The 25018-nt window shown below is 44.7% G+C and overlaps 1 protein-coding gene across 1 annotated transcript in view; it reads left to right on the forward strand.

Annotated features, from left to right (window-relative positions):
* Positions 1 to 21533: 21533 nt before the first annotated feature.
* Positions 21534 to 25018, forward strand: part of LOC144753325 (guanylate cyclase activator 2B-like) — a 141258-nt gene continuing 137773 nt past the window's right edge. Inside the window, exon 1 of the mRNA XM_078641061.1 lies at positions 21534 to 21643. Coding sequence (XP_078497187.1) covers positions 21560 to 21643 — 84 coding nt within the window. The 5' untranslated portion in view covers positions 21534 to 21559. The remainder of the gene's footprint in view (positions 21644 to 25018) is intronic.

Raw genomic sequence — 25018 nt, forward strand, 5'->3', positions numbered from 1 at the left:
TTTCAAAATAAATGGCTCACAATGAAGAGACCGTGGCAATTTCTTTGTGAGGGGAACTATGTTGTACACTTGAAGATAATTTGAAAAATGTTTTCTGTTATTTATTTGCAGTCCTTCTGTTATACTAAATACTTGATAAAGTTAGTTTTATATTATGTATTACTAAAAACGATAAATGAAAGTGATTATTTTTTTCTGCAATTTACAGCAAGCAATTTCAAAATAAAATGGCTCACAATGAAGAGACCGTGGCAATTTCTTTTGAATTGTCCACTACATTGATTGAAATTGAGAGCACCAATAATGAAATATTGTCACAAGGAGGAGATGACTTGTATGATTCCATTAGATTGATTGAAATGGACAGCACCAATAATGAAATATTGTCACAAGGAGATGACTTGAATGATTCCACTACATTGATTGAAATTGAGAGCACCAATAATGAAATATTGTCACAAGGAGGAGATGACTTGTATGATTCCATTAGATTGATTGAAATGGACAGCACCAATAATGAAATGTTGTCACAAGGAGGAGATGACTTGAATGATTCCACTACATTGATTGAAATTGAGAGCACCAATAATGAAATATTGTCACAAGGAGATGACTTGAATGATTCCACTACATTGATTGAAATTGACAGCACCAATAATGAAATATTGTCACAAGGAGGAGATGACTTGAATGATTTTTTTGATCAATCTGTTGATGGCGAATTTATCGAATGTTTGGAGACCATAGAGTTACAAGAATCATCATTGCAGACTTTTCATGAGGAAATTGCTGATGAGGACATGTTACTAGTTCTTTCAAATTTAGAAAATTCTGAAGAATAAATTTATATTTAGAAATCAAAAATTGTTTGAGACATTATTCATTTTTATTTTTAATTTATGAGGTTGTAGCGAAGTGATTGTAGTATAAAATGAGACTTATAGTATAGAGTGCAACATTTTTATGTTACATGGTAAGTTTACTCATATTTACTTCCCTTCTGCCACTATATTATCTCCAATGTGTATTTGACATCTCTTCTTCATCTCCGGCCTCCTTTCTCTCACTGTGTGTCTCCGATGCATCTTATCGCTGCTATTTTGTGTAATTACAGAAGAGAGTAAAATAAAATAGTTCGGAACGTGAAAAGGGGGCAAAGTAGAGTACCCCTCACCCCCTAGGCCTTTTTAGGCGGTCCCAAAAGGATCAGTTTCTGCTTTCCTGAGAGATTATGGTATGAGTTCCATATACCACAATAATTTGCATTACAACATGCAAGATATCTATCTCCTATTACCAACTTTTGGAGATATTCGCGCTAAGCGCGAATATCTCCAAAAAGTAACACCTGCCCTGAGCAGTTCTTAGCCATGTTATCCAATGGGAGGTGGATAACAAGGCTAAGAGCATTAGCTCGGTAATGCATGAATATCGCTGACTTTTTAGCGATATTCATGCATTGCGGCCGTTTATTATCGCATTTGCGATAAACCTTGATAATAGCAAGGTTTATCTTCGATAATTTCTGACGATGCTTAGCGGTAAAAAATTCGTTGGTAAGCATCGTTAGCGATAAATATCGCTTAACTTTGGTAATATGCACCAACGTCTGTTAACATTCGATTCGAAGGAAATGAGGAAGTGTTGAAAAACATTGTCTGCGCCATCTTGCCTTTTTTGAAATGCCACACTTTTGTCGTGCACGGCAGCCATTTTAGATGCCTTGACCAGACCCACTCTCTGCACGCTGTCGATTCGTAGCATGGCTCCCCACCCTCGCAAGCATCTTCCCCAGGCACTGGTCACCCCCGCTCTCTGTCTTATGCATCGGCAATAAACCTCCCCCCATCTGCGCTGCTCTTCCCTGAAAATCACACTCTGTGCCCGCCCGACACCTCCCTTTCGCCCTATTCACTACCGCACCCTCTGACACTCCTCTTCCTCTGTGTCCGATTGTCCAGGCTATCACCTAGCCCTGCAGATGTAGTTTATGGCCCCAGCTGTAAAGAATCACCCCTCTTCAAAGGAGTTATAGTAGATCAAGGCCCACACCCGATGAGATCCGTCACACCACACGTGTTCCTACTATCTGAAAACCATCCTGTATTGTGATTGGGGAGGGGACCGAGCCTGAAGCGGAAGATTCCAGGAATGACTCTTTGTACATCAAAGTTTTTACAATTATGTGTCACATTAAAAATATATAGCACTCCAACAAAGTAGTAGGAATATAAAACTTTAATAACATATAAATATATACAACAAAACAAAAACAGTAAAAACATTTAAACAACGAAGAGACCGTGGCAATTTCTTTTGAATTCCTGATGAGGACATGTTACTAGTTCTTTCAAATTATGAAAATTCAGAAGATGTTGCCTGGGGGTGGGTCGTCAGTAGCAGTCTGTTGTGCGAATAGTTCCAAGGCAGCAGAACGCGCTGAAATCTAGATGGCACGAAAGTGATGTCTAGTAAGTTGCCGCCCAGCAAATAACGGCGTGGGGCGCCGCGGGGGTGAGTGAGTCCAGTAGGCACCACAGCTATTCTTACCGGCATTGCAGAATTACTGCTGGGGACAATGCCTGTGCTGTAGCAGGGTCACAGCAGAAACAAAAAGGATTCTGTTGAAGATGTTGTTGGTTTTCAATTTGAAAACAGTTCTGGTGTCAACTGCTATGCTAATGTAGTGGTTAATGTTTTGTTTTCTCTAGAAAATGTAAAAGAGGGGGAGGCAGTCCAAAGTTCCGTTAAAAGGGCAAAGGAAAGGATCGGTGGTTTGAACTATCAGTCAAAAAGGGGAGGGGGTGCAACAATTTTTCCTACCGGGTCACACTGTGCTTTCACCGGAACTGAGGTCTGCAGGATTCTAGTAATTCAAAGTGAGGCTGGCGCCAGCATGGGAGCGCCGACGTCCCGCGGATACAGTTTCGTCACTCCACGGGCGATCACGGCAGTCATTCCCCATCGGGGGTCGGAGACTCCCGCGGCTCCTCTAGAATCTTCAAGGTCGTGGAGGACTATGGTGGTGGAGTCAACCAGTGACCGGGCCATTTCTTTATGCTGGGCCCGCTCTTGCCAGGTCGACCGCCATTTTGAGAGTTCGGTAGCTACTGGCGATCGCGGGGTCAAATGAGCGGACGGGCTCCACCCTGCCGGGCGAGACGTTGCAGCATGGCCACAGTGGAAGAACCCTTTTCCGGGCGCCTGGAGCGCTGAGGGTGCAGCTGGGAAGCCTCCACCTGGGGAGGCGGGAGAGGCCTGTTCGCACCGTCTCTCCCTCCCAGTGCACCCCACGGCGTCTCGCTTGAGATTTGTTATGGCCGGACCAGGCGATGAGGACGAGGGGGGGGGGGTTCGGAGGCATGTGCAAGACATCCCCCCCCAGTGTTGTCGCAGCTATTATTCAAGAAAGAAGAAGTGTCCCGTCCGTCTTCGGGCCGGGCTTCCGGTAGATGTCGGCCGGACGCCCCTGGCTCTGGCCCCATGAACGGGTTTCTTGGTTTATCGGCTGCAGCCGGATCCCGTCGGCCTCGGCCCCCCGACTGTTGGTGGCCGGACCGGAAGAGCATGTGGCGGGACTACCTGCAACTCTCAAGGGCCACCGCGGCCGGACTGGGAGAGAGAGGGGAGGGTCGAGGAGACATTCCCCCCCCTGCAACTGTTCAGCGTTGTAAAGGCAATCCCCTGGCCGGGTCCCGCTGGCCTCGGCCTCTCCTCCGGCTACACCCTACGTTAGGATCTCCTGGCCGAGGCGTGGCAGCAGGACCCGCCTTATATGGGCTGCTCCCGGCTGGGCGTAGCCGCAACCCTGCCCCACCTTGGAAGTTTCCAGAGTGGGGGCGGATGTTCTACTGACTTGCATTTTCCCTAGTCTATCGATTTTTTTGGCGTGGCAGGCGGTGGGACAGCGAGGGGTGATTTGGTTTCTCTTACTGTTTTTCTGGTCTCTCACCACTGGCATATTTTAACATTTTCTTGTTTCTAGGACATTAATAGGTTTTATCATTACGTTATGTTATCGTTTCTTTGTTCGTTGTTTAATAAAAGTTCATGTTCATCAGTGGCCTACTGATATTCGTTTTCCTATTCTTTTCTTTCCAGGTTGTTTCATGCTAAAGTTTCTGTTAACAGGATACAGTGATCACTTCGTTATTATTGCATATGTCCTTTTCACTAGGGGTGCTCTCTGGTCGGGCCAGATGACGTATCTCTAGTAAATGGTCCGGGTGAAACAGGTGCATCAATCAGTGGGGAGTAGATAGGCATGACAGATTACAACGGGGGAGAAAGGTCCGCATTACGTACCCTTTCACTATTTGCAAAGATTTTCCTACGTATATTTGCAAATAGGGAATACCTCCAAAAAGAACCAATTCCCAAACAGTCAATGTTTGGGGAAACAATCAATCAATGAGGAACGAAATAGGCACGACGTGTTAAAGGTTTGCGTTACCTACCCTTCACTATCTGCAAAGGGAGAGAGAATATTCCTATTCTTCCTCGTTTGCAGGCAGAGAAGATTCTTAAGAGAATCAACTTCGAACAATTCAATGCTCGATTCAAACAATCAACAAGGGGTACTGTGAACACAAATGAACGCCGCTTATGTACATACACATTGGTATTATCAACAGGTTGTTCCTAATGTTTCTATTTTAGGGAGGTCAAAAAGAGATCCCATTAGTGGCCTACTGATTTTGCTCGATTCCTTTTGTTTTTTTACACGATTTTTCGCTATCTGCAAAGACTAAACAGAGTATTGCGACTCTGTGCTTGTTTGTAAATAGAGAATGAACCAAAGAGAACAATCAATCAAATGGAGAGAGAAGCAGGCACGACGGATTACAACGGGGGCAACGGGGGCAAAGGCCTGCGTTAACTACCCTTCACTATCTGCAAAGAGAGAGTACTCCTAATAGAAATGAGGGGTGGGGGGCAGCATTCAAAGCAGATCAGTGTGCATAAACACGAAAATGTTTTTACTTACCACGTACTTGACATTCGACAGCTTATGATATTTGCTATTAAAAAACCATTGAAATTCACTGAAAAAACCATAGGTTATAGACCATATATAGTTAGGAATTAGCATTTAAAAAACCTTATTTTACTCACACAAAACCATTGAAATTCCATATATAGTTAGTTGCACTAACTATATATCACGCACCCGCAATCCACTGCTGATCATGTCACATATTACATCATTCATGACATGGTCAGTGACATCACTGATGACATCACTGATGACATCTCAAATGATATCACTGATGACATCACTGATGACATCTCATTTGACATCATTCTTGTGCTAATACGATAAACCTCTTCAGACTCTAATATAACCTTAGATACACTCAGTGTATACAGACACTCACACACTGCCACTCATCTATGGAGTTACTCACACACCCAGTCAGTCATGCAAAGAAACAATCTCACCTCCATTTCTTCAACTATACAGTTAAACACACCTTACTTATTGAAACATATACTAACACATATTTACTCTCTTATACAATCCCTGATACAAGTTCACAATGATCGATACAACCACTCACTCATTCAGTGGCTCTCATGCACAGTTATTTATATATGCCAACTCTCACATGTACTGTGTTTAACATATGTACTTACTATGACATGTAGCATTGAGATATCCATTCACTCATCAATACACTCATGCACACAGTCAACTGCCCATGTAGCTGTTTCGACATGCAGTCTTGAACTCATACACCTAGTGAATAAACTGCTCACACATCTATGCATAGAGTCACACACCTTCCAGCCACCCCCACACAAACTCAATCTCCCATAGAAATACTTGGGCAACCAATTAATAACACATATAGCCTCTCGTATAGCTAATGATCAACACATGCAGCAGTTTACATCACAACAGACATAATGATGCACAAATTAAGACAGTTTAGTCACTAACCCATGCATTCAGTGAGACACATTTAATCACTCACTCATACAGTCAGTCACGCACCAACTAAATCCTTCATCCAGACACTTATACATCCACTCATTCTTCAATATGTAAGACATATTTTAACTTTACAGAAACATACAGTCACTGGATGTTGTCATCAGTGATGTCATCAGTGATGTCATTTGAGATGTCATCAGTGATGTCATCAGTGATGTCACTGACCATGTCATGAATGATGTAATATGTGACATGATCAGCAGTGGATTGCGGGTGCGCGATATATAGTTAGTGCAACTAACTATATATGGAATTTCAATGGTTTTGTGTGAGTAAAATAAGGTTTTTTAAATGCTAATTCCTAACTATATATGGTCTATAACCTATGGTTTTTTCAGTGAATATATATATATATATATATATATATATATATATATATATATATATATATATATATATGTGCAAACAGCTGCTCTCTGTACGAACAGAAGAAAGGGACACAGCGGGGCTCTCCAGAATGATTTATTCACAGATTTTCGGCAGGACCGGTTTCGGCAATCAGCCTTTATCAAATGCCTCAGTCCGGTACAGAGAGTCCTTGAATATTTATATGAGCTCCTCCCACCAAAATAGCGCAAGGCCCAGCTGCAACTTGTTACCGTGTAGACGCCTCAGTAGTTCCGTGCCACAAACCACTGGTCCCATCATGCACTTTGCTGAATTTTCACAAGCTGCAGTAGGAATATCTGACGGTGATACTGGGGAATAATCATTTCTGTGTCCCCTACTTCCCACCTCATCACGCAACGACACCAGGACTGGAGGCAAAACTGTTTGAATGTACCTCTCCACACAATGTTGGACCGCACCTCCGCGGCAGCAATTCATATATTTATATATATATACATTTGAATGTTGTTGATTTGACATCTGGGAAAGCCTTTCTGTTTAGGAGTGTTGCACAAATAAAACCCCATGCATTATTCTGAGAAGAATCTTTTGATATGTTTCATTTTATAAGAGTGAAAACCTTTTCCTGGTGGTGTTTATTTTTATTGCTTCACTGTGTTTGTGCCTCCATGTGGGAGTGCAGTATTTTCGATTATTTGGGAGGGCGAAGCATTACAGGGCCTTATAAGGATATGGGCGGAAAGCTGAGACTGTCGACGAACGCAGTTAGTGCTTTAGCTTGCTTTGAGTGCATTCTATCTTCTTTCTTGACCTGTCAACGTGACAGGAAGACATCAATCACTTAATCGGCCGAAACAGTGACGGTCCGGCACCACCTGCACATGCTCCAGCATGCTGGTCTATCGCTGGGAAACGCTTGATGCTCCTTCCTGCTTTGCATTGCATATTCCAGTGTGCGTCACAATGATTGTCTTGAGGAAGAGCAGTGACAACTAAGGAAAGTGTCACTCCTGCGCATGCTTCACCATGCGCATTATGTCTGATAAAGGTGATAATGGCTCTCACCAACCATGGCTTTACAGGACGCACAGCAGCCCCTGCAGGATCTCCATGGACACGCACTCATGGAATGAATGCCTCGCAGCCCATTCAAATGCTGCATACACAATGAGGCTTCAGCAAGCGCATAAATTGAACTTACATCACCTGTAATATTACACACGCAGTGTCAGTTAACAGGACCTGTGAGCGCAGGGGTGCAAGCTTTTGTGACACAGCTTACTTTACACTAACTTGAAGCCCCTGTAGGTCTCTGTAGATGCCAGTAATAATGTCCCACGCTGGCTGCGTTTCTTGTAAAAATCCACAAAATATTACGTCCATATATCTGTTCACTCGAAACTTCGATCCAAATCAAGCTTACCAGTTAACATAAATGCTGCCAGTTCAATCCAATTGAACACTGCTGCCGGTTCTCATGTGATGCTACCAATTCATAATGCCTCCATTACCATGAATGATACTGGTCTATGTAGATGACAGATCCACACCCTTTCAGTGGGCTGTTCGATGGGAAGGACACTGGTGGGGCTGCAGAGCGTTCTGTTTCTTCTGTAGTGCGCAAAGGTTCTTGAGTAGTTTGCTTTAAGTTTTTTTTAGATATCTTCAGTCGTTACACCAGTTTCCATGCATTGCTCGGTCTCCAAATCATCACCAAAATGTTGTAATGAAAGTCTGGTAGCAGCGGTGTAACTTTTATAAGATGATTTATTAGTCTTAGTTGCAGATAAGTATATTCATAGTAGGCTCTTAGTATCAATCAATCAATCCAGGATTTGTATAGCTCAGCTATTCACCCGTGAGGGTCTCAAGGCGCTGGGGGGCGGCTTTGTATGGTGCTTTGGTCATCTGAAAAGCCAGGTCTTGAGGTCCATCCTGAACTGGAGCAGTGTATGGCTTTGCGGGAGCTGGAGGGGGAGGTCGTTCCAGGTAGGAGAAGAACTTTCCACCCGTTATGGTCTTGTAGATGCGTGGAATGGTGGCCAGAGAGAGGTCAGCTCAACTGAGGTTTCTCTTGGGTGTGTGGAAGTATAGTACATAGTATAGCCCCCAGACCCTTAGGTTAGCCCCTAGAACAGCCCAACCAGGGGCAGCGTTCTTGCTGCTCAGCCCATACTCCAGCTGACACTCCTCCCCTCACACACCCAAACATCCCATTGCATCACCACCACTCCAACATTCCTCACTGCGCATTCACATTGGCTGAATGGCAAGGGCCAAAGCACCAGGGTAGATGCATAGATAAGTACACAAGATGCAATACAGCTGTAATCCTTAGTGGTGTTTCTGGAGCATGCCTCAGACTGTCCCTGATGGGTATGCATAGCCTTGATACTATACACCCCCACCAGCTTCATGGCCAGCAAGTTTCAGAGACTATATTCATAGGGCCATGCAAAATTCAATTGAGAGTACAACAGGCAATATAAGCGAGTCCCTCCTAATACCTCAAGTAGCACACCTGCCAATAAAGTCACAAAGGCCAAAGTGCCACACATGTAGTACAATAGACATAATGAAACAAAAGTAACAGCACATTTACCTGTAAATGCTACGACCACATAGAAAACTACCAATCATAAATTTAATTAATCATCCCATTTCCTCGGCCCAGACCCCAGGGTGTACATTGCACGAAGGATCAACACTAGTTCACAGTCTTGATGTGTGAGGACATATCCAGAACAGGCCCTAAAGCTATTCCCCTTAACAAAGTCAGATGGTGTTTTAGCAATGCTAGCCACAACCACTCACGAAAGATAAGTGCCACAAGACTGGTTGCTTTGAAGCATCACCAATGCACATGCACTCTGTAACTACAGGCTCTTTCAAACATCCATGTGTGTATGTACACATGCTCCTTCATATCACTGTTGCAGGACCTGTATTTCTACACCTTTGCCATCCGCCACCACCTTCACTGGTGTTGGTCTTCCCACAGTGCCTTTATTACAGGCCACTCAGACTAGATGGATAATAGAGCCTGATAGTTGATTTTCCACATTTGTTAGAAAAATGTCTGGTATCCTACATGGAGGTCGGGCAGCGCTGGTCTTGCTGGATTTGTCGTCGGTCTTCGACACGGTCCACCATACCATCTTGGTGGACCGGCTGGAGGAATGTGGGGTCCAGGGGAAGGCATTAGACATTTTGAGATCTTTTCTGACCAACAGGGTCCAGGTAGTCGCGCTGAGGGACTTTGAGTCGAAACCCTTTCAACCATCTTGTGGGGCCCATCAGGGTTCCTCACTTAGCCCCACCTTGTTCAATGTCCATGTCTCTTCCCTGGCCCCAGTCATCCGCTCTCATGGGTTTGAACTTACATCTTATGCAGACGACACACAGATTGTGGTGTCACTGCTACCCGGGAGGGAGAATGACGTTGCCAGCAAGTTCCAGGAATGTTTGAAAGCCGTGAGCAGATGGATGGCAGGAAATTGTCTAAAACCTAATTCGGCCAAAACCGAAGTAATACTGTTTGGGTCCACGGCCAATTTTTGGGGCCCGAGCAGGTGGCCAGAAGAGATGGGGAATCTTCCTACTCCTGTCAACAAGGTTAAGAACCTGGGGGTCATCATAGATGACAGACTTTCTTATAAACCTCAGGTAAACGCCTTGGCCTCATCCATCCACTGGACATTGAAAATCCTTCGGAAGGTTCTTCAGTTTCTTCCAGGGGAATGCAAAGAAACAGTGGTGACGGCTTTGGTGCTTTCACGATTGGATTATTGCAACAGTTTGCTTCTCGAAGCCCAACAAGGAGTACTCAGCAAGCTACAGATACTGCAGAATGCAGCAGCGCGCCTGCTTATAGGCTTGCCTAAATTTGCACCCATCTCCCATGAACTAGTGAAACTACACTGGTTGCCAGTAAGGAAGCGGATTCTATTTAAAAGCCTGTGTATTGTCTTTAACGCGATCCATGGCATAGGTCCAGCATTCCTGGGGCAATATTTTCACGGAAAGGTCCACCCTTGAGATTACTTGACGCATTCGGACTGGCGGAAGGGCTCCTTGAACCCATCAGAAGCCAGCCGGAATGATTCCTTTCCCACCGCCTCCATCAAAATGAGGTAGTTGGAAAGGAATCCGACAGGCACATTACGATGCTGTTCGGTAGGCTCTGACCAACGGTGTCAGATAGGAAATCTTCTTCTTTGCCGTGTAATGCACATTTCTCCTACTTTTCTATAATAGTTGCATCTTTCTGGGATAGATGTTGTGCCCTAAACATTCTGGTTCAAAAAACAAACAGCTACAGGGAACCACTATTTAATTGTTTTTAGATAGTACATTGACATTTGACCTCTGACAAAGTAAACTAATCTATACTCTGGGTAAAACGGTCTTCACAGGTGACTTTCGAACCATTATTTTGAGCTATTCAGTAAGAAATCTAGAATACCTGGGTAGTGAAGTTGATTGATTAATTGATTGATTCATGATTTGTGAAGCCGATCGTTCACCTGGAAGCGTCTTGGTGCTATCCATAAACTGTAAAGAAAAGAGGAACAATCAGGATTCAATGATAACTAGTCAAATCAAGAGTGAAATGCCTGGTCTTTAAGGCTTTCTTGAACCTGAGCAAAGAGGTGGCCATTTTTATTCTAGAGGAATACGGTTCCAGTTTAAGGCCGTACAACGAACAAAGCTCCTGCCTCCCCAGGTAGCCAATCCAGAAGTTATTGGTCCTATTCTGTAACCCTGTCCAGGATCACGTCTGATGGAAGGTGGCATCTCCCTGATACCTTCCCTTCCTCGAGTAGCTGTTCTTCAAATCCAAAGACAATGCAACAAACAATGACAGAGTAATTGTCAAAAACTATTTTTTTCTGTGGTTACTGGACAGATTAGAGTTTGACTGAGATGGTATTCCATTGCAATAGAGATGGAGTGCACATGTAACCAAACTCCCAGTCCACCAACTATGTTCCTGGCTGGACCAACTGTACATTAATGACTAAGCCTACTCCGGCTCCATCACCGACATACTCCTCTGTTGGCCTGACAGAGTAAGGGCTGCCTGAGCTAAGCCATCCGAATGTCCACACAATTTTAGAATGTGTGTATGGCTTTTTGTTGTTGTCCCTCACCGACTGGCAAAACATAGTGTTGAGGGACAGTAAAAATAAATAGGTGTATGAAAAAGTCCACCACATCAAAGGAGAAAATTCCCATGGTGGGGAAACACCAGTTTTACCTGTTTCAAAAACAAACACTCGCTTTGGGAGTTTGTTTCTGAAAAATGTAAAACTTTTAAAAGTTTGGTGGAGGCATCCGTCAGCAAAGATGGATGTACACCATGTTGTGATGGAAGTTCATAACTGTCCATATAGTTCACTGTCGGGTCGACTGTGAACACTCAAATAGGTGGGTGAAGTAAAGGCAGGGATGGCAAAATAAAGCCCTCCACCACCTAGAAATTCTTTACTTTGACCGCCAATCCTAAAACGATTTCTTAATTACTTAAGCTGCTGATATGTATGTCACTGGTTGCTTGATTCACTGAATGTAGCTGAGGTAAGATGTGGTACAAGTACTCTCAATAAGTCTCTCTCCTTTTGTATTGGCTGGTGTGTAAATATTTTTAACATGCACTTTCTGTTGCATATCTGTTCTTTGGGTGTCAATTTTCGAGTGTTTGCATATGTGTTGATATGCCATGTCCATTTTATGCTTTGCTGTGAATGGCAGATGTGACACTGACATACTTTTTCTGTAACTATTTTTTTATTTTATTGTCACTATTTTTCAATAACGATTCAGAAAAGGGGGTGGTGATGAACAGAGTGTCTGAATTAAGCAGACCACTCTTACCCAGTCCAAAGATCAGGTCTTGATCCATCACCGTTATTTAGCTCACTGCCCCATCCCAGCTCAGAACCTGGCTATATGCAAATTAGTCTGTCCCTGGCCCAGTGCATCATGGGAACAGGGCAGACCAAACTACAAAGCCAATTCTTCACCAGAAAGGAGACAAGCTTCCGGGGACCGGTTTCTGGCATTACAGCCGTCGTCGGCCCGGCTTGCTTGAATCCTGATGGAGCAGTGAGCAAGGGACTCATGTCTGAGTATACCCTGCCACACCTATAGTGGCCAAAAACGATTCAGAAAAGGGGGTGGTGATGAACAGAGTGTCTGAATTAAGCAGACCACTCTTACCCAGTCCAAAGATCAGGGCTTGATCCATCACCGTTATTTAGCTCACTGCCCCATCCCAGCTCAGAACCTGGCTATATGCAAATTAGTCTGTCCCTGGCCCAGTGCATCATGGGAACAGGGCAGACCAAACTACCAAGCCAATTCTTCACCAGAAAGGAGACAAGCTTCCGGGGACCGGTTTCTGGCATTACAGCCGCCGTCGGCCCGGCTTGCTTGAATCCTGATGGAGCAGTGAGCAAGGGACTCATGTCTGAGTATACCCTGCCACACCTATAGTGGCCAAAAACGATTCAGAAAAGGGGGTGGTGATGAACAGAGTGTCTGAATTAAGCAGACCACTCTTACCCAGTCCAAAGATCAGGGCTTGATCCATCACCGTTATTTAGCTCACTGCCCCATCCCAGCTCAGAACCTGGCTATATGCAAATTAGTCTGTCCCTGGCCCAGTGCATCATGGGAACAGGGCAGACCAAACTACCAAGCCAATTCTTCACCAGAAAGGAGACAAGCTTCCGGGGACCGGTTTCTGGCATTACAGCCGTCGTCGGCCCGGCTTGCTTGAATCCTGATGGAGCAGTGAGCAAGGGACTCATGTCTGAGTATACCCTGCCACACCTATAGTGGCCAAAAACAATTCAGAAAAGGGGGTGGTGATGAACAGAGTGTCTGAATTAAGCAGACCACTCTTACCCAGTCCAAAGATCAGGGCTTGATCCATCACCGTTATTTAGCTCACTGCCCCATCCCAGCTCAGAACCTGGCTATATACAAATTAGTCTGTCCCTGGCCCAGTGCATCATGGGAACAGGGCAGACCAAACTACCAAGCCAATTCTTCACCAGAAAGGAGACAAGCTTCCGGGGACCGGTTTCTGGCATTACAGCCGTCGTCGGCCCGGCTTGCTTGAATTCTGATGGAGCAGTGAGCAAGGGACTCATGTCTGAGTATACCCTGCCACACCTATAGTGGCAAAAAACGATTCAGAAAAGGGGGTGGTGATGAACAGAGTGTCTGAATTAAGCAGACCACTCTTACCCAGTCCAAAGATCAGGGCTTGATCCATCACCGTTATTTAGCTCACTGCCCCGTCCCAGCTCAGAACCTGGCTATATGCAAATTAGTCTGTCCCTGGCCCAGTGCATCATGGGAACAGGGCAGACCAAACTACCAAGCCAATTCTTCACCAGAAAGGAGACAAGCTTCCGGGGACCGGTTTCTGGCATTACAGCCGTCGTCGGCCCGGCTTGCTTGAATCCTGATGGAGCAGTGAGCAAGGGACTCATGTCTGAGTATACCCTGCCACACCTATAGTGGCCAATAACGATTCAGAAAAGGGGGTGGTGATGAACAGAGTGTCTGAATTAAGCAGACCACTCTTACCCAGTCCAAAGATCAGGGCTTGATCCATCACCGTTATTTAGCTCACTGCCCCATCCCAGCTCAGAACCTGGCTATATGCAAATTAGTCTGTCCCTGGCCCAGTGCATCATGGGAACAGGGCAGACCAAACTACCAAGCCAATTCTTCACCAGAAAGGAGACAAGCTTCCGGGGACCGGTTTCTGGCATTACAGCCGTCGTCGGCCCGGCTTGCTTGAATCCTGATGGAGCAGTGAGCAAGGGACTCATGTCTGAGTATACCCTGCCACACCTATAGTGGCCAAAAACAATTCAGAAAAGGGGGTGGTGATGAACAGTGTGTCTGAATTAAGCAGACCACTCTTACCCAGTCCAAAGATCAGGGCTTGATCCATCACCGTTATTTAGCTCACTGCCCCATCCCAGCTCAGAACCTGGCTATATGCAAATTAGTCTGTCCCTGGCCCAGTGCATCATGGGAACAGGGCAGACCAAACTACCAAGCCAATTCTTCACCAGAAAGGAGACAAGCTTCCGGGGACCGGTTTCTGGCATTACAGCCGTCGTCGGCCTGGCTTGCTTGAATCCTGATGGAGCAGTGAGCAAGGGACTCATGTCTGAGTATACCCTGCCACACCTATAGTGGCCAAAAACGATTCAGAAAAGGGGGTGGTGATGAACAGAGTGTCTGAATTAGGCAGACCACTCTTACCCAGTCCAAAGATCAGGGCTTGATCCATCACCGTTATTTAGCTCACTGCCCCATCCCAGCTCAGAACCTGGCTATATGCAAATTAGTCTGTCCCTGGCCCAGTGCATCATGGGCACAGGGCAGACCAAACTACCAAGCCAATTCTTCATCAGAAAGGAGACAAGCTTCCGGGGACCGGTTTCTGGCATTACAGCCGTCGTCGGCCCGGCTTGCTTGAATCCTGATGGAGCAGTGAGCAAGGGACTCATGTCTGAGTATACCCTGCCACACCTATAGTGGCCAAAAACGATTCAGAAAAGGGGGTGGTGATGAACAGAGTGTCTGAATTAAGCAGACCACTCTTACCCAGTCCAAAGATCAGGGCTTGATCCATCACCGTTATTTAGCTCACTGCCCCATCCCAGCTCAGAACCTGGCTATATGCAAATTAGTCTGTCCCTGGCCCAGTGCATCATGGGAACAGGGCAGACCAAACTACCAAGCCAATTCTTCACCAGAAAGGAGACAAGCTTCCGGGGACCGGTTTCTGGCATTACAGCCGTCGTCGGCCTGGCTTGCTTGAATCCTGATGGAGCAGTGAGCAAGGGACTCATGTCTGAGTATACCCTGCCACACCTATAGTGGCCAAAAACGATTCAGAAAAGGGGGTGGTGATGAACAGAGTGTCTGAATTAAGCAGACCACTCTTACCCAGTCCAAAGATCAGGGCTTGATCCATCACCGTTATTTAGCTCACTGCCCCATCCCAGCTCAGAACCTGGCTATATGCAAATTAGTCTGTCCCTGGCCCAGTGCATCATGGGAACAGGGCAGACCAAACTACCAAGCCAATTCTTCACCAGAAAGGAGACAAGCTTCCGGGGACCGGTTTCTGGCATTACAGCCGTCGTCGGCCCGGCTTGCTTGAATCCTGATGGAGCAGTGAGCAAGGGACTCATGTCTGAGTATACCCTGCCACACCTATAGTGGCCAAAAACGATTCAGAAAAGGGGGTGGTGATGAACAGAGTGTCTGAATTAAGCAGACCACTCTTACCCAGTCCAAAGATCAGGGCTTGATCCATCACCGTTATTTAGCTCACTGCCCCATCCCAGCTCAGAACCTGGCTATATGCAAATTAGTCTGTCCCTGGCCCAGTGCATCATGGGAACAGGGCAGACCAAACTACCAAGCCAATTCTTCACTAGAAAGGAGACAAGCTTCCGGGGACCGGTTTCTGGCATTACAGCCGTCGTCTATACTATTTTTCAATAGGTATATTTACCCCCGTGTTTGTCAATGTTTTTTTCATAACTCTGGCTGTGTTTGTCATACCATACCACTTAACCTATTTTTCATTTGCTTTTTTTCCTGTGTCATGACAGTGTTGTTCATGTATCCATTGGTCCCAGTCTAATTCCGTTTCAATTTCCCTGGGGGTACTGTACGTGTGGTATTTGACTTGCTTCAAAGCTGGGTGGGAGCAACATTGATTCTGGTGGTTTCTAGTACTACTTGAGAAGTATTAGGTGTTTTCTTTAGTTAGGTTGCATCACCCTGTTTGCACCACTCCTTTATTTTCACCTTGCTGCGTTACCTTTGGAAGAGATAGTACCCATTTAAGGGTCCATCACCCTGGCCACATCCATATGTATCACTGGGTAATGCATTTGTCACCCTATCTTATTCCACTGACTTCCGAGAAAAATATGCAGCACAAGCAAGATTTCTACTACGCTATACATTTCTGAATGGATTTTTGAGAATAGTAAATATTTCAAACACACACTGAGGACCATTTTGTGTTGCCCCACATTATTTTGTGAATTGCTCCCCCGTTTCTAAGATCAAAACATTGTTGGACTTATAAGGAGATGTTGAAGACAAGGAGCCTCAGAGTGATCAGAGGCTGTCCTTGTCGGACTTGCTAGTCAGCTGTGGCTGATCAGTAGGTCATGTGTTACTCTGACCAGGAAGCTGCCACTGAAGGCTGGGTATTGAGCATCAACCTACCAGGGATATCCTGAAGCATGAAAGTGGCTTGAGGTTCTTACGCCTGATTAAGACTTACTTCTAGATTGGTTCTTATTGTTTTAACCATGTTGCACTGTGCGTGATATTTCCTTGAAATTGCAGCTGCTGCTATTTTAAAAAAATCACTTCTGCTATCATTTTAACTTTAAACACAAGTAGACATCCTTTACCTGCTCTCTGCAGTTAGCTTCCTGCATTTGCACCTTGCTCACAGTAGGTGCCGACCCTGGTCCGCCACGGCTGCTGTGCCGCTTGCACAGAGGGTTGGACACTCCACCTCCTCATTTCCGCCCATGCCACACTTCCGGTGGGACGCGGTGTAGCTGACAGATGGTGCGGGCGCACAGCGGGCACGCCGCTGGTGTGCCAAAGGCCCACCTAAGTCAAGCCCGTCTGCGCCCGTCAGCACCTGGACCGGGTCCAGGGCCAGGACCCCTGTTCTCTCCGGTACCCAGGTGTCCAGGAATAGTTCCAAAGATTTACTCCTCCTTAACTCTCCTAGGATAAACTGCTGCCAATTCATTCTTGACAAAGTTGATGCATCTTGCCCATGTGGCTATACACTCCCGCAAACACAAATGTCTAGGGCTTTCCAGTCCGTCCAAAGATCTGAGAGTGGCAATTCTCCCAGAAACACAGAGAATGCTATACTTCATGGGGGCCTTATAAATGTCAGATCTTTGGCCAAACACAAATATGAGATAGCACATACAATCTCAGACTGCAATCTAGATATTTGTATGACAGAAACCTGAGCAGACGCTGCCTCCGACCCTGACTTTGGAACTGCTACTCCGGCCAGATATCGAGCATTCAGGGTCGATAGACCATTAAAACGAGGAGGCGGAGTTGCAATCATTCTGAGGGAACATCTCCCAGCCAGATTTTACTCCACCTCCACGCCTTTCTATGAGGCTCTTCACTTTGCCATTAAGCTTAGCCCAAGGCAGAAGTTCAGAGGCATTGTACTGTATCAGCCTCCTAGCTCCAGAAGTACCTTCACTTCAAACCTAGGCAGCCTCTTAGAACCCACCCTCCTAAATAATGACTTTACCATACTCAGAGATTTTAATTTCTATCTCGAAGATAGGGGCAATAGGGAGACAGACGCACTGATGGATACCCTGGGGGCAGTCGGTCTTACACAATTGGAACAGACCCCTACTCACGAGGCAGGACATACACCAGCTGGTATTTTTACATCATCTCACGGCCTCACCTGCACAGAGACCTTGCCTCTCACAAGATCAGATCATTCGCTCATTAATTTTGACCTCCCAATAACCTCTTTTGGACCCGGTGGGACCTCCAAGACCCCATCTGCAACCAGAAGAGTCTGGGGTAAAATGGATAAAACGATCCTTCGCACTTATTTGGAGATCTTTTGCTCACAGTTACACGGTCACCCTGACTGAACAGTCACAAAATATACTGATTGGCTAAACAATGCTTTCAAGGCCTCGGTATCTACCAAAAAAAACACAGGGAATAGGGCGACCCATTCAGCCCCCTGGTTTTCCAACGCTTTACGGAAAGAAAAACAAAAATGTCATTGATTAGAAAGGCGGTGGCGTGCAAATTATCATTGACCTGAGAAGAGAATTTACAAAACAGCCCTGTTACAGTATAAAAACCTACTGATATCAGAAAAGAAAGACCAGTTTACCAAACAGATTGAGGAAGCTAAACATTCCTCTAAAGCACTCTTTACAGTAGTGAACAAACTCGTCACTCCCAAGACCACAGGGGTTAAGGGCAATCAAAAGACATGCCATGACACTGCAGCTGCTTTTAAAACCAAAGCTCTGAACATTTTTTAATATTTTGAGGACACACCAGCTCACTCCCCTATCACCCAACGACCTAGCAATGACGAGGGCATCAATACGTTGCTTAGTTTCTCACCTGTCTCATCGGAAACCGTGGCTAAATACATTCAAGAAGCAAAATCAGGGTCTCCTTCTGACCCTTGCCTGCCAGCCCTTCTGAAAGAAGACACAGACCTGGTGAGTCCTGAGTTAACAGAAATTTTCAATTCAATGTTTATTTCTGGCAACTTTCCATCCATGTGGAAGGGCACTTCCATCCTTCCGCTGTTAAAAAAAACCCACTCTAGACGCTTCCGACCCAAATAACTACCGTCCCATAGCCCAATTACCGTTGCCTGCTAAACTAATCGACAAACTTATGAATATCCAACTCACTCAATTCATTTGCGAAAACAACTTGCTGGATCACTCACAGGTTTGTTTCTGCCAAGAACGTAGTACTGAAACGGCACTCATTAAGGCTACAGAGGAGATCAGGGTGGTGATGAATCAAGGAGGTATGGCTGCTCTTATACTCCTCGATCTGTCAGCTGCCTTTGATACCGTAGATCCTTCTCTCTTGCATCAGTGGCTCGAGAGCCATGGGGTCGGGGGCACTGCACTGGCCCTACTGTCCTCCTTTCTCAAGGATAGGAGGTTAACAGTTTTCGGTTGATGAGTATCACTCTGAGCCTTATACCCTCCCGTGCGGAGTGCCACAGGGCTCTTCCTTGAGCTCGTCGTTATTTAATGTATATGTATCCGAACTGGCCCCTTTGATCCGTAACTTCGGTTTTAATCTCACATCTTATGCTGACGACACCAAGATTGTGGTGGCGACGTATAAAAATCAGATCCCCCTACTCAGCAATTTCAGAATTGTATGTGTGCCATTCATCTATGGATGAGCGCACACTGTCTTAAACTTAACTCCGATAAAACAGAGATTCTGATTTTTGGCAACATGCAACCAAACTGGGGTTGAGATGGGAGAGCCATCAAAACCTGCGGTTAAAGCCAAGAACCTGGGAGTATGGCTTGACAATAAACTTTCCCTCACCCAGCACACAAAAGCAACCGTGTCTTCCGCCCACTTCCTCATCAAGAAAGTGAGGAAGATTCTTACTTACATTCCTGCAGATACCAGGAAAACCGTAGTTACATCATTGATTCAGTCTAAATTGGATTATTGTAATAGGCTGTTTGTAAACATGCAGAAGCAGTGCCTAAAAAAGCTTTGGAGTGTACAAAATTCAACTGCGCAGTTACTGTCTAACATCCCCAGGTATAAATCTATTTTCGAAGAGATTCATAGTCTTCATTGGCTACCAGTTGCACAACGGATAAAATTCAAGGCGCTGTGCCTGGCTTACAAAGCACTAAACCACACAAGTTATATCTTCTTGCAAAAGCTCCTCGTCTGGTATGAACCGACCAGACATCTTTGCTCTTCAGGAGCCAATCTCCTACAGGTGCCAAAAATCCAAACTTCACTCTGGGGTGGCCGCAGCTTTCGCTTTGGCATCTCCAAACTTTGGAACTCTCTTCCGAGTGAGCTCAGAAGTGCGACCTCCCTCGCCTCCTTCAGAAAAGGTTTGAAAACCTGGCTGTTCCAGAACTAGACGCCAGAGCAGGTCCACTTCTGTCCTCAGCGCCAAGACACCTCCGGGTATATGTGCGCTTTATAAATCACAGTAACATTAACATTACCATAGATGCTCTGACTTCCTCCTTTCTTTGAAAATATCTTGGAACGTAATGAATATAATCACTTACCTCAATCAAAATCAGAATTAGACTTCCTGAGAATGTGGGTCATACAGAGGAAAACCCCCTGGATAATCCGGATGCAAACAGTTAAAGATTTTGGCACCAAAGCTGGAAAAGTTGAGGAAATCCTCTCTCAGCACTACCTGTTCATCCCTGGTGATGCTTCTACTATGGATACTAATGAAGCTTATATAGCGGCCTCTCATTGGTGCAAGCGCAGGAAGGGAATACTGCGCCTTTCATATTTTGCATGGGTTGCACCCTTGTGGCTCAATCAAGTCGATTACTGTTCCAGTTCACATCTCTCCTTTCTCTTATGAATGTACAGGGCTCGAAGTATGTGCCTTTGCTTTATAAATAGTTTAAATGAATATATTCATGTGTCTTTTTGATCATTTAAGCTTTTTATGTATGGCATTAGTCTAGATATCTTGATCTTACTAAAATTATATTTATTACGTATTTATTCATAGGGGCATTCGGTTAGCTCTCTTGATCCGTTGGCGTTTTATTGTGTCATTCACATTTTTCTTTTGTCCAGTACATCACACCACATGGGGCACTGCGATTGATAGCATTCAGCCTTTTTCACAAGGAGCACATGCACATGCCAGGGGCTACCATGGCAATATGTGCATTAATTGGGACCAAGAGAAATGTTTGCTTTCAGACAATTTTGTTGTCTTTGTTGATGCGGGCCTGGCAGCTTCCGCAAAAGGAAAGTTTAGCAAAAACCATGACAAAACAAAACAAGGATTGACAAAGCCCTCGCCAGACCTATTTGGCTTTGCCAGTGCTTGTTTCCACCCCGTATGTTTCGGGTGCTGCATCTGCTATCATTCACATAATACAATCATCTCATTATTGTGCCGGTCTTGACAGGCAGCTGTTCGCCTCGTAGGTATCCTGTTGGAGACAGTCACTCGTCGTACTTCCGGGCACGCCAGTGATAAGGATCGAGGAACGAGTATTCCCGCCCAGCAGATACTGCACTGATACGGGTGGCGATGACACCCATGTCCATTTGTTTAGGAGATTGCTCTATGTTGCCTATGTCAGTGTACCGATTAATACATTACCAAGTAAGAACCTCCTGGGTATAACCGCTCGCCTCCGAATTTATTGGAAGCACAGAGCTGCCTTCAAGAGGAGGAGCGCGCGATACAAGAAACTCCAAGCACGAGACTCACTCCAGTCAAGCACGAGGCGAGGCTCGCGACTCCAGCCAGGCACGAGGCGACGGCTGAACACAGAGACTACGTACAACGTCGACGAGGTCCGCACCGAGGACATAAAGGGTATTCACTGAAAGTGGGCGTCAGGGAGAATGTCGGCAATGAACTACATTACACTGTCGGTGCTACTTGCCTTACTAGCATCTACGCACGGCTCGAAGGACATCTACATTAAAGTAAGCTCTACTGACACCCCACGTCAGTGTTGGTAGGAGTGCGGCTGGTACTCTCTTCAGAAAGCCCAGTTTGCATTGCTAAAACATTTGCATTGCTAAAAAATATGCGGTCAGTCATGACTGATTATTATGAATCTTAATTCATAACCTCATAATTTATGATGTTTGATTATTCCGTTGGCTTATCGTCGTTATGTAACTGCATTCAATCTTCTGATTTATGTTATATTGTTTTATTATTTGTATAGTGCCCAGGCTGAGTTAGTATGGCCTCCCATGGCTGTCAGGGCGTGTCTCATCTCAGGAGGCCGAGGGCTCCCATCAGTGGCATAATTCAAAATGATGCCCCCCCACTGCAGAAGAGACCCCTGACATTCTAATGGCTTACTCATGTTCATAGGCCTTGGGCTGAATGGAAGCTCCCAGAAAAGTGGTGGTGTGTGGGTGGGAGCGGGGCTTGCAACCCAGGGGCTGCATAAGTCTGCAAGCCCTGCATCCCGCCTCTAGCTCCCATTACAGGCCAGAATCTGAGCCATCTTTGATGATATGTTCTCGTTATTGTGTTGTGTGGAGAGTCTCTCGTTGGTTGGAGTTTTCATGTTGAATGAACTGATAGTTTGTGGTTTTTGTGCCCTATAGTTTTGCTTACGAGCTTTCTTCTACATTCTGAAACACATTAGGATCAAATGTAAGTTTTGTAGGTTTCTGTCCTCCATTTATGTTAGAGACTCCCCTTTGATCCGCGCTGGGACACTCTCTGGAGTAGCTATTGCGCGATATAAAAGCATTTAACATAACATAACAGTTATCCCTGATTTTGTCGCAACACATATGCATATAAGTACTGTTACTGGTATAGCCCGAACCAAGCAGGAAGCAACTGAACACGGGTGAGACTCCAGAGAAGAAAACATACATCGGTGTGGCAGTGCACACTCTAGTGTGTTGAGGGAAAAATGCTTCTTTGGATAAATTGGTCTTCACTTTCTTCCTGAATTGCAGGAGAGGTGCTGCAGTTCTGACGTTGATGGGTATATTGCCCTATTTTCTCAGTGCATATACATGGGGAAGGCCTGTGTTCTGTTTTTTCCCTCTTGTTTCCTTTGGTTTCCAGTCTGGTGGTGACCTGGCTCCTGGTGTGCCACAATCCCCAGCAGTAGTTAGTTTCTTTGCCAGATATTTTTTTCTGAGGAACTTTCGGGTGATAACCTAGCCTTGAAGATGATTCTGGCCTGGAGGTGACACCAGATATTTCCCCCCATCATTAGGGTGATGTAGTTGAGCTTCATCATTGATGAGGTATGCTTGTTCTCGTGCAAGCAAAATGCATTTTTTAAAGGAAATTTTGCTCTTAATTTATTCGTACAGTGTTTTTTCACAGAAAGTTGTGCAGAACTTAGAAACTTGGTTGCAACTTTTTCACTTCTGTTTGACAATGTTCATGTGAGAATGCTGGGTTTTATATACCCATTTTTAAAAAAGAACAGGATTGATGAAAGAATACAAATATAGAGTTTCTCCTTTAAATGTAAATTGATGTGCCTTTTTTATTAGACCTGATGTTAGCCAAGACCTTTGAGGTTACTAAAATCATTTGTTTTACTTATTCGTAATGGCTTTCAACCAGCACTACTCATTCATTGGTTATCGTGTCAAGCACATTTATCTTCCATCTACCACAGCATACAGCATCGGATGGTTCCGCCCTCTGCAGTCATAGGCTAACTTCAATGCAACTGACAATATTCTGCCCTTTCACAAGGAGCATATCCCCACAAAGCAGAGCTCTTAAATGTGTGCTTTTGAAAAACAAAACATTTTTGCCTTTAATCAGTGTTTTATTTTTAGATTGGTGAGGGCCCGGAAACTTCTCCAACAATAACATTTTGCAAGATTATGAAAATTCAAAACAAGCATTGACGAATCCAAAAGGCTGGCGGACAATACCAGACCGATTGGCTCTGTTAATGCTAGTTTATATGTGCAGCCCTTCGGTCAGCCTATCTACCTCTTTGAAGCTATGAACAATGCACATCTACAGACACTCAAAACACAAATCATTGCCATTATATTAAATAAAACTAATAGCAATTTACAAACAATACTTTCACCTCATAGGCTGCTGATCAAAATAATGGCATGGTGTGGTGAGATTCAAAGTTCCGAAAATAAGTTAAGTTTGTGGGCCTCTTTTACTAATAACAATGCCTAATCTCACACATATTCAATGGAGACAAACAACAAGAAATAACTGCATGATTTTATTTGTTGGGCATAATAACAAATTGTAATATTGTCTGACTGTAATAGCATGGTTGTGCCTGATCACAAGTGGTTCAATTAATTAGTCATAAAAATGTATTATGCATCTCAGAATGCACATAGAACAAAGCTCGCTAAAAGCAATGTAGTGCAGTACACATTGGGAAATGATTCATGATTGTGTAAATAGATTAAGGTTTAACCTGACAGGAGGGAACATTTTGCATAGAAACCAATAGGACAAAAATGATCTAGAAATTTCCTTAAATTTAGTAGGCAAGATACTTCAACTTCTTTCTGGAGCAGAGCAGAGGAGGAATACGTGTTAACTGCTGGGCTACTTACCTTAACATTTTTATTCTTGAGGTCTTTATTTTGTTGTAAGTTTTACGTGACAACATAGAGTTCATTTAACATGTTTCAGCTAACTGATCTGTGGTGCATCAGCAACATAAATGCAAGGGATATTGACTTACGTAGCAAGGACAATATTAAAACAATTTAGTTATGGGCTAGCTATAACCCTATACATGGCAACACCTCGTGAGTGGTTAGGAATTAGAAAAGGAATACATCAAACGAAAAGCGCGCTAAATAGGCTGGCTCTACTTATGGAATCTTTATGTTTCTCTCATACTTAAAGTCTTTCCATTTTAGACTAACAATCAATAGAAAAGGCAAGTAGAGTGTCTGCCTGCATTTCAGTGGACAGGAAAAAGCATATGGCTTATTCACTGAAAGATGGTCGATTCTAATTACACATTTAATATACATGCTGTTTTAGGATGGAAGAAAAGCATAGATGAGGGACACCAGCTGAGAACAGTTTTTATCGTGGGGGTGAATCTGCAATGTATCAGGTAAATATCCTTTGCTGTTGCCATTACTTATACAAAAGCCTGGGCCCCATTGAGGACTATAGACTTGAAATGGCCGTGCGCATAAGTTCTGGACCTGCTCTAGAGACACAATCCGATGGTTCTTTTTAGCAGCATGGAAACGTATAGGGGAGAAACATTGTTAGAAAGCCAATCAACTAATTAAGAGTCCTTTGGACACATAGTAAGCACAGACAACTAAGAAGGATTAGTTGATTTATTACAAAGCCAAAAA

This window comes from Lissotriton helveticus, chromosome 5_1, assembly GCF_964261635.1.
Source record: "Lissotriton helveticus chromosome 5_1, aLisHel1.1, whole genome shotgun sequence".
NCBI classification, from domain to species: domain Eukaryota; kingdom Metazoa; phylum Chordata; class Amphibia; order Caudata; family Salamandridae; genus Lissotriton; species Lissotriton helveticus.